This window comes from Phragmites australis, chromosome 6 (genome assembly GCF_958298935.1).
Source record: "Phragmites australis chromosome 6, lpPhrAust1.1, whole genome shotgun sequence".
Taxonomy (NCBI): Eukaryota; Viridiplantae; Streptophyta; class Magnoliopsida; order Poales; family Poaceae; genus Phragmites; species Phragmites australis.
Window position 1 is genome coordinate 33,953,549 of NC_084926.1, and position 10,437 is coordinate 33,963,985.

General features: G+C 43.3%; 1 protein-coding gene and 1 long non-coding RNA gene across 3 annotated transcripts; one reads left to right on the forward strand and one right to left on the reverse strand.

The window, feature by feature from the left end:
- Window positions 1-1,285: 1,285 nt before the first annotated feature.
- On the reverse strand, window positions 1,286-4,638 carry LOC133923147 (uncharacterized). Its single transcript, XM_062368587.1, has 7 exons — window positions 4,615-4,638; window positions 2,819-2,971; window positions 2,427-2,654; window positions 2,306-2,380; window positions 1,686-1,838; window positions 1,454-1,579; window positions 1,286-1,333 (listed from the first exon to the last, which is right to left on the reverse strand). The coding sequence occupies exons 1-7, from the start codon at window positions 4,636-4,638 to the stop codon at window positions 1,286-1,288; spliced, it is 807 nt and encodes a 268-aa protein (XP_062224571.1).
- Window positions 4,639-4,986: 348 nt separating this feature from the next.
- LOC133922275 (uncharacterized) lies at window positions 4,987-8,656 on the forward strand. 2 transcript variants are annotated; one of them, XR_009910430.1, is made up of 6 exons: window positions 4,987-5,177; window positions 5,314-6,263; window positions 6,341-7,869; window positions 7,978-8,115; window positions 8,187-8,252; window positions 8,324-8,656. It is a non-coding gene; the product is annotated as an uncharacterized LOC133922275 (long non-coding RNA). The 2 variants fall into 2 exon arrangements; XR_009910431.1 differs by having other exon boundaries at window positions 5,314-6,257.
- Window positions 8,657-10,437: the final 1,781 nt, after the last annotated feature.

Genomic DNA, 10,437 nt, shown 5'->3' on the forward strand with positions numbered 1-10,437 from the left:
TGATTTCCAACGATAACAGGAGAGCATACAACTCTTATTAGACTGGACCAGACCATCTTGAAACCATACGATAATTATTTCGATGGCAGAAAAGAATCCTGCTGTTAGTAACACCCTTATTAGAGCATCTCCAAGAGACTCTAAAACACACCTCCTATATCCTCATATAAAAGATTCTCTCTAAATTTCCTCGTTCTCCAACAGACTCTATTTCTTACCCCATATACTCTAACGGGATGGCATTTGACATTGCACCTGAGTTGCAACTAGTCCAAGACAACCCATCTATAGGTTGACCCATGTGCTGCAGTATCCGTTCATCTTCTTTTTCCTCTCCTCGTTACTTTGACCGGCCGGGTAGCACAGTGACAACCATGGTGGCAGCACTGTGCAGTCCAACTGGTGGTGAACGGCGGAGAAACCCATCAGGTTGTCAGCAGCAGCAGCTTCAACGCGTCAACTCGAACTCGATGGCGGGGTTCTTGGGCGGTGCGCCAGCCGGAGCATGGCCGACGGCGTGAGTACAGAGGCGACGACGCACGGCATGCGAAGGCCTCCGTGTCGGCGTCGGGCCGGACCCTAGGCGGTGCGCGCGAAAGACCCTAAGGGACACTGTGCAGCTCACCTCACTATCAAACGCGACAGTGAGGGGTGGTGGTGGTCACCGAACTTGGGGAAAAGGAGCAACAAAGTGCTCGGTCAGGCGGGAGACGGTAAAATCGCACAAGGAAAGGCTTGAAGTGGCTTGCCCTCACAAATCCATGCTTGGCAGCTCGAAATCAGGCGGCGGCAAATCAGCTCCCATGGTGGCGACGCTCTGCTCGGTCATTGTGTCTGACTCGACAGAGGGAAATGGGAGGGAGAGACTGAAGGGAGAGAGAGGGGAGGCTCGGAGAGGATAAGGCTGATGGGCGTCGGGCTGTGGTTGGCTGGCATGGGTGGTGGCCAGGCCACGGTGGCCACACGGTGACTTGGCTCTGTCCAGGCAATGGGAAGGAGAGGAAGGCACGAGTTGGGGCGTAGGTGGAGGAGGGTAGGCGCGGGAAGGCGGGAGGTCTAGCGCGGGAGGGCAGGTGGGCAGGCTGGCGCGGGAAGACGGACGTGGGAGCGGGATGGAGGATAGGGAGTAGACTCCCCCTCCCCAGAAGTAGAGAGTGGAAGGGGATGGATAGAGAGTTGGTAAAATTAGGGAGGCAGATACAGAGTCTGTTGAAGAATATTTTTGGCTCATAAATCCTTAAATTTGGCTATAGAGAGCTAAATAAATAAGTTGTTGAAGATGCTCTTAGATCCGTATCAATCTCCTCCCTGGAAAATTAGACACTAAAGGAGCCTGAAGATCAAGCATGGCATCACAATCATCGCATGTCTCTTTATGCTGCAAGCGGATCATCTTTAACCGCACAGTACGCTAAATGACACGCCTTATGTATTGCATCAGCTTACAGTGTACCTCAAAACCTTCGATGTCCAATAAATTTAAGCTGCGATGCTTAAAATTAGATGATGCTTCCCACTGAAGATTGGTCCTCTGAAGATTGCCTTCATAGATGTTCATTCCGCATACATGACGTGATACCTGCAAGAAATTATTAACAATGCTGAAGATAATCTATGAAAGCGCACACAAATCTAGTGCTTACTACAGGGACATACTATATATTGCTGCAAAAAGGTTAGTTTACTGTGAGAAAGAAATTCTTCAGAGAAGGTGCGGCTTCAAGGATATAGAGAATCCACTCGAGGTTGCATTCAGAAAAGACGTCGCATAGGTATAAATCCCTCAGATTGCTGAAAATACGAGAGAGTTGTTTGGGATCTTCAGGTTTAATCCAAATCTGTATAAAGTAAATCAAAAGAAAAATCACAGAAAGTCATTATGCATGGGCACCCATCCCACTGAATCGGTGAAACTAAAAAAAAAGGTTCATTCATACCGTCCAATCATCGAAGTCCAAGGTCACAGTTAACAGGCTTCTGAGAAAGGAAATTCTATAGGATCAGTCATTCAAAAGATCTTCTCTTCTAATATGATATATGTCCTCATCACTCTCTCTCCTGTACATGCCAACTGTTAAATCAAAGAAAGTACGATATGGATTAGGTATCAGAGAAAATGTGACATAGATCAGGTTTCACATAAATCTTTCGGTAAAAGATTCTATAGAATTTCCTTGTTTAGAGAGCCAGCTGCTCAGCATGAATGGTGGTTGCCCATTCATCGAAGGAGCGGGACGTGACCGAAAACAATTGGGGGGCTTTTACTAACCCAAGTATCATAAACAACACGCACGAGTTTAGGGACCCGGATGAGCTCAACTCGTATATAGCTACAGATGTCAAAGACCAGTTCCATCAACTGCGAGCGAGGCGCATTAATCTTCAGAATGGACTGCTTGCCAGAATCGCATGAACTTATTCAGTAGGTTCGGCACGTCCTGTTCGTCGAATCTGAAGTTCTGAATGAAGAGGTTTGTGAGCCACCTGAACGCAGAGGGACAGGAGCTGAAAAAGCCCATGAAGCGCTGTCCAAACTGCACGTTCTCCTCCTCACTGCATTGCAGGTCATGCTTTTCCGTCATTACGACGAACTCTAGGAACTTGGTGCTCCCACGCTCAGCAACACTGCCGACCCCATCGCCGATGGAGCACAGCTGCACAGGTGAGGATCTGTCAGGTAGAAACTGAGGCTCAAGACCTTGATGGCACGCTTGCTCGTGGAAGCCAACAATCTCTGTGTTGTTTCACTGTACACATCCATTAGTTTCTTTAGTTAGCTGCTTGCTGAAGTCCCCGTTCGTGGCATGAATTCAGTGACATCAGTGATGAGATCGGTGAGCAAAGAAGGGAGGAGCCTCCATCGCGTCGAGAGGGTGCTAGTCAGAATTTGAGTTTGCAAGTCAAGGCGATGCAGGATATTGAGGAGAATGCCATCAGCAAGTGCGCTGAGTCTATCTTCAGCTTCCCTTTCCTAACAATGCAAAGATGGACAACAAAATTCAATTAGGAAAAGAGTTGGAAAAAACAGTAATAGGTGGAGAAAGGACTACTTGATATACCAACAAAACAAGTACATTGGAGGTTGGGACAAAGATATAGATTTTCTTTGTATTGCTGTAGCCTTTTAGCTGCAGTTTTTTGCTGTTTTATACTACTTTATACTAACACCAGTGCTCCCACCCTTTGTGCGCTCCCATGCCCCCACTCTTTAAAAAGTGGAGAAAAATGATCAGAATTCTTTTTTGAAAAAAATAGACAACATTGATCCAAGTTCGATGTACCGTGACACAAAAACCAATCCTAAACTCGATGTATATACTAAAAAACAAAAAGAACAAATTCTTCTGAAAATGAAACCTGAAAATAAAAAGTAAAGGAGAAATACTAGTGTTCACTAACATATGTCTTTTTGGTTTCTCCTAAAATACATTTTGTTTGAAGTTGAACTTTTGGATGGTATTTAATCACGTCATCCAATATCTAACAACATTTTCTCAGAATTTATTATGACCCCTTTCACCACTTTTTAAAGAGTGGGAGCACTGGAGCCCATGGAAGGGTCGGAGCACTTGATATGTTCTCGCTAATACCATCTATCCAACAAATTGGAAGATTGTAACTAGAAATTAAAAGGAAGTAAATTCTATGCTGTGGTGCTGCATACACCTCCTTGTGCACCACCACCTGATGGCCACCACTTGTCATCAATGTGGATCTCAAAGCGGTGGTGAAATCCACTCAACACTAATCATATTGTCAAATAATAAGCATACAGGATATTTTTCTATTTAGGTGATATCTATCATTTTGAGATTCACATTGAGGACAAATGACTGATATCGAGGTGGTGCTGCATGAGAGACGTATGGAACGCTACTGCATAGAATTTATTTCCAAGTTAGAGACTGTTCCCCCAAATATGCTTAGCATTTAATAGCACATCGATTAATTATGTCAATAATTAGAATCACTCATCTAAGTTCCTCCTATTAAAAAGCATCCAGAGACTCACTGTTGTATAAATTTTTTGTCAATAATGTAGATGAAATAACAAAAAAAGGAATATTTTGATTGGCAGATTAGGATCCTTTTATTTTTATTTTGGTAATTCCTCGCAACATTGTGCTCCTTGCCTTCAACTGGTGAGTATATAAACTGAAGAAAAATTAATCAAACCATAGATCTTATAGTCAGAATTGTAATAAATTTATGGTTACTGCAATTAATCCTAAGTTTTATGGTCATAAAATCCCACATTAACCAATCGAAGCGCGCCGATGTCATGATAAAAGTTGCTAATATGTCAACGAGGCAGAATTTTGCAACGGATCTGCTCCTCAGAGACTTGATGGCGGCAAGGATGGCTTAAGGCAAGGCCTTTTTCCAGTGAGGTTTTTTGAAGAGTTAGTTAAGGAACACTGGCCAACTATCACCACAGAACCTGTAATTTTGTAAGATTTACTCTGAACTAACAGATAACTTCTTTTTAGAGCTGCAACACATACGCAGTTTTTGAAAAGCTACTTAATTAGATTCTGAAACATAGCAGACCAACGCGAAACTGACCCTAGGTAAAAAAATTGAAGAGAGAGAGGGAGGGAGGGAGAGACTTACATTGATGTGCAATGGGGACGCCATGAGACAACATCAGGAGGAGAAATTGGCACAATCTGAAACTCAATCAAAACGACGTCTGTTGGTGGTTTATGTTGGTCTTAGTCTTAACTCTTGAGCTTGAGGCGGCGGCAAGCAAAAGAAGAGGAATAGAAGGATGGGTAGGGACTGTCAGTCTCCCGTTCGAATTGAACGAGAAATTTATTTATCTGTCACTCAATTAGAGGGCCTGAAATCTTTCAGGTTGCCATTATTTAGGTATGTAATTATTTTCTTGCCACCCATTCCTCGAATTGATTTTTTCCATGACATTATATAGTTTCTTTTTTCCAGCAATGTGGTTGACGAAAATACCCTCCCCTCTATCGTTGAACAAAACGGCTGGAACCACATGTCTTTGAGGTAGGAACGCATCGCCAGGGCTTAGATCCATCTACCGTAGCTTAGAGACGACGACAGCTTCTCCTCCAGTTCTGACGATCAAGGGGTGCTCGCGACGTTGATTGAGGCACACACGTGAGCCCGTGTGCGGGCTCTATGGATCCAAGCCAGATCCCCGACGGGTAAGTGTGCCATCCATCCCCTTCCCCCATAGATGTAGATCGGGATTGGGGAAAGTTGGGCTAGGGAGCACAAATAATTAGCTAGACCGCAATCTAACAGCATACTTCCTTGTTTTATCTCTTCTATTTTTGTTAGGATTCATCCAGACGCTACATTTAAGTTATTTGTTTGAATAGATGAGTTCGTTGCTAAGGCAGATGATGGGCACTGCTTTACTATGCTAAAGATGGATGATGAATGGATGGTAGACTATTACAAGTATATATGAGGAATGTTGATTAGTGACTTGATTGAAAGGGTCAGTTTGGGGGCCAAGAGCCAGTGGTCACTACCATTGAGAAGGGGAAAGGTGAGGAAATGGGGATTCAGAACAATATGGATATGATGATTGCGTTGGGTGACAGGTTTGAGCAAAGATTTCTTCCTTTGTTTGTTACTGTGCAAGACAAACCTAAGAGGCAAGTGAGTTGGTCAAGTGTTACTCAGGCCACTGAGGTGGTTAGGGATCTATGCTAGAGGTATTTTCTGAAGCAGCAGCAACAATATTTGCACGACCACCAGCTGTAGCAGCAGCATCAAGCAGCCACCAAGGTAGTGCATGTAATGTTGCAGTTGATGATGGAGTACCTCTATCACAAATTGATTGGGACAGTTTGCAGCTTGATACAATACCAGAAGCTGAAATAGGTAGTTTAGTGCCTGTGATGGAGGAAGATGAGTTATATATGTTGCTTGGAGCGAGAGCTGAGCATGAAAGAGCAGAGAAAGCCAAGGTTGCAGTTCAAACTGCTCCTCCAGAACCTGCTCTTCCTGTTGACCTTGAAGGAGCTGCAATACCAGCTGATGATGTCATTCATGGTGAGCCATTAGTGTATTATGACAGAGAAGATCCACCAATGAAGGAAGGTAGCATATATCCTTGCATGGATGAATTTAGGATGACGGTTAGGCAACACACTATTAAGGGGGAATTTGAGCTTGGGACTGAGAAATCTGACACTAGTAGGTTTAGGGGTTATTGCACAGCTGAGGGTTGTCCATGGGTTATTGTGGCAAGGTTGATGCATGATGGGAAGCCAGTGAGGGTACTAACTGCTAATTCTTACTTTAAATGTAATATTTGATTTTTTATGTACTAATGTGTCACTCTTGCCACTTGCAGGTTACACTGAATAATAAGGGTTATACATGTGCATCAACTGGCAGGATACATGCCAAGGTGGCATCTAAGCATTAGGTTGCAGAGAAGGTTGGCCCTATACTAAAGAAGCACCCAAACCTTGGAGCTAAGGAACTAAAGGAAGATCGGAGGAGAAGTACACATTTATTCTATCATATGAAACTATATGGTTTGGTAGACAGATGGCTGCAGAGAGGCTTTTTGGATCATGGGAAGAGAGTTTTGAAATGTTGTATAGGTTCAAGGTAGAGGTTGAGCTCAGAAGTCTTGGAATAGCTGTAAAGCAAGTTGATGACGAGGTTTACTTGGATAAATTCTTTTGTTGCTTCAAACCATGCATTGATGGTTTCCTTAATGGTTGTAGACTTTATTTGAATATTGATTCCACAACCCTTAATGGCAGATGGAATGGACATCTTGCTTCAGCTACAGCTCTAGATGGACACAACTGGATGTTTCTAGTTGCATTTGGCTTTTTTTGACTAAAAAACAACAGGAGAATTGGACTTGGTTTATGAAGCAGCTGCAGCAGGCCATATTCAATCCACCTGATCTAGAAATAAGCTCTAATGCACGCAAGGGTTTAGAGAATGTTGTGAAGAAAGTGTACCCTTGGGCAGAGCATAGAGAGTGTTTTAGACACTTGATGCAAAACTTCATTAAGAGGTTCCAATGACCAGTTTTTGGGAACATGTATCCTGCAGCTAGGGCTTGGAGAGCTGACATGTTTCATCATTACATGAGTGTCATACTAGAAGCTGAGCCATCTGTAGGACCATGGTTAGCTAAGCACCACAACCTCATTTGGATAAGGTGCAGATTCTCAGAAGCAATCAAATGTGATTATATCAACAACAACCTAGCAGAGTGTTGGAATAAGTGGGTGAAGGACATCAAGAACCTCCCAATATGTGAGCTTGCTGACACATTGAGGGCTATGATAATGCAACAGTTTGAGAAAAGGAGAAGGATAGCTGAGAGATTACAAGGTACCATGCTTTCTGTGTCGATATCACAATTGAATGCAATGACTAGGGGATTAGGGCACGTGAGGGTCACAAAGGGTGCTAAAGACACTGCAAAGGTGGCAGAGACCATTGTGGAGCAAAGAATGGTTAGACATGTAGTGCACCTTGAGAAGCATGAGTGCACATGCAGGGAGTGGCAAATTTCTAGGAAGCCATGCCCACATGCATTAGCATTGATAACCGCATCCAGAAACCTTAGGATGGAGGACTATATGGATCCATGCTACTCACTAACCAGGTTCAGGTATGCATATGTTGGAGTTATTCAACCCCTGACAGACAAGTCACAATGGCCTACAATTGATCTTGATTTCAAGGTCTTTCCACTTCTCACAAAGAGATCAGTTGGGAGACAGAAAAAAAAAGGTTTGTAGGATGCTTGGAGAAAGGGAAGTCGAGGAGCAATGGCAAGTGGCAGGTGCAGTGCCCAAGGTGTGGAGGCATGGGGGCATAGGGAGTCATCACCAAAGTGTCCTTATAATGGTATAAAGAAGAGATATAATTCTAGCATGTTTCAGTTTCCATTGTACTTGCATTTCAGCTTTAAAGTTCCATGTGTACATGTAATTGAATTGTATGTTATAATTGCAGGAAGAGTAATGCCAAGGAGCAGCAGATAGGTCGAAAGAAAGGCGCAAAGGGTGTAGGTACTAGAACACCCAAAAGGTAGAAATTGGCTCAGACGCAAGAAGGAACAATCCATCAGAGTCATTGCCCTGTCATAAGAAGGTGAACAAATCAGTCCAACCAATGCAAAGTCATAGTTTATATGACACATAATTCGATCAATGTATTTGCAGGCAATTGACATTGACAATGAGTGGAGAAGGAACAAGTTAGCATAGTCCTGGCCCTATCGCAAGAAGGTAAACAAACATATCCCCGCAGTTAAAAGTCTCAATGTACTTGACTCATAACTTGTGCAATGTGTTTGTAGGCAGTTAGTAATGAGTGGAGAAGGAATAAATCAGCAGATGGCAGCCCCTTCTACAGTAGCCATAACACCAGCAAGGAAGAAGATGACTCCAAAGAAGGGGAAAAAAATGAATGCATGATTTTGGATGTAATCTTTTTAATCCTAAATTCCCATGAAACTGTGACCTGGATGTAATCTTTTGTAATCCTCAATTCCCAGGAAACTGTGACCTGGAGGGCACCATGTCATTTGTGTTGTAATGCTTAATTCTCAGGAAATTGTGAACCTGGATGGAAGCTTATCTAAAAACCTGGATGTTAAGTCAAAATGGATGGATCTTTATGGTTTGTTATCTAAGTGGTTATATTGTGCTCATCTCTGAATCTATAAATTGTCATTGTTTTGGTTACATACATGTCCATGCCCATTTTTTTTTTAGTGTGAAATGGCAGGTGCTCTGCCTTTGCATTATAGAAGAAAGGTTTGAACTGTATACAAGAAGAAAGACAACACTATCAGAACATTCCTGTCCCATAAACAGCCATAAACACATGTCAAATTGACTAATACATTTAGCACTGCTAGTTCATTGCATATTGCATCTAAAAGCTAAGGCTAATACATTTAGTATCAGACCAAACTTTGAGACCTCCTTCTGCTACTCTACCTCTACTGCTGCTGCTTAACTTCTACTGCTGCTCTACTTGACTAAGAAAATGACAAGGATCAACAATAGGAGCACAAAATTGAGCATTCCTGGCACAAACAATGGTTTCTCCGATTCCAGCATCAGACCAAACTTTGAGACCTCCTTCACTAATTCAGCTTCTTTCTTCATCGCATCCGCGTTTTCCATCAGGCCTCCAAGCATTTGACCAATAGATGAAACCTCCTCCTTCACTAAATTAGTGGCTTCCTTCGTCGCTGCACTGGCTTCAACGAGATCTGCCATGGCATCTCTAGAAGCATCCATCTTAGCGATGAATTTTTCGTACTCCTCTTGCCACATGTAAAAATTGCACTTGTTTGGCATCTGCCAACCCAAATGAAGAACAAATATGTCAAATTAGGACAAAATTAGCTCAACCCACCCAAGAACACAAAATTTCCAAATTCTTCATACTCACTCCTTTTTGGTTATGAGGACACTTGAAGAAGAGCCTCCCATTGTTAGGGCCGGACCTTGCCGTGAGTTGAATCACTTCAGCCGACTTGCACTCCGTGCATTGGATCAGCAGTAGCCCGGTCACCGCTCCTTTCGACCGCATCGTCGATCTGGAAGCTTAGCTTTGTGCGCTAGTGGACAAATGCGACATGTCCTTCACAAAGCGTAGCAGTACTGCAGCGCTTGTGGTGGCATAACAGGAGCGTGGTCATCGCAGCAGCACAGCTCTGGCAGGGCGACGGCGAGCAAGGAGGAAGAAGATTACTTGGAAGCGGACCAACAGATTGCGTCTTGTGCCAACGGGCTCGACCAGAACATGTAGTCCGGCGTAGATGGGTATTTTGGTCACTACATGGAGGCCAATCCAAAGAAAAATATATTAATATCAACAAAATCGAATTAAAGAGCCAGAATGTCAGAATCAATTTGAGGAATGGGTGGCAAGAAAATAATTACATACCTAAATAATGGCAACCTGAAAGAGGCCCTCCAATTGAGTGGCAAATAAATAAATTTCCCGAATCGCACAACAAATGGAACAAGAGAGGCTGATTAGGTATCAGTTTGGGAGAAGAAACGACCCCTAATTGTCTTGATATATATATATATATATATATATATCTAAGAGACGTGACGTGCGGGCCAATGATGTAGGCGGGCGTATGGCCGTCCACAGCTGGCAAGCGGTAGCGGGCGGCTGAGAAGAGGAGGAGACACCGCCACTGCTCAGAGGGATGACTAGCAGAGCCAGTCACAGTGGCTCAATGGACTGCACATCAGCTGCATCTGTTGAAGGAGAAGGGCCAAAGCTTGGTTGATTTCTGGTCCGATCCAAACCGAAATGACCTATAATTCGAGTGATTTGAACCGTTGCATATAGGAAAAGGTAAAATATAAAAACTGCACGTGCATGCTTCACACTTGTTTTGCTGTTGAAAGTATGTAAATTACTTGCAAGTTTGAACCAATT

What these genes read in the sequence shown, in the direction of transcription:
- LOC133923147 (XM_062368587.1), bottom strand. Translation starts at nt 4,638, where the DNA reads ATGGCGTCCCCATTGCACATCAAT. An exon ending in TCACCGATCTCATCACTGAT is followed by an intron (nt 2,655 to 2,818) that starts GTCACTGAATTC and finishes TCACCTGTGCAG; the next exon opens with CTGTGCTCCATCGGCGATGG. An exon ending in ACGAACAGGACGTGCCGAAC is followed by an intron (nt 2,381 to 2,426) that starts CTACTGAATAAG and finishes TCCATTCTGAAG; the next exon opens with ATTAATGCGCCTCGCTCGCA.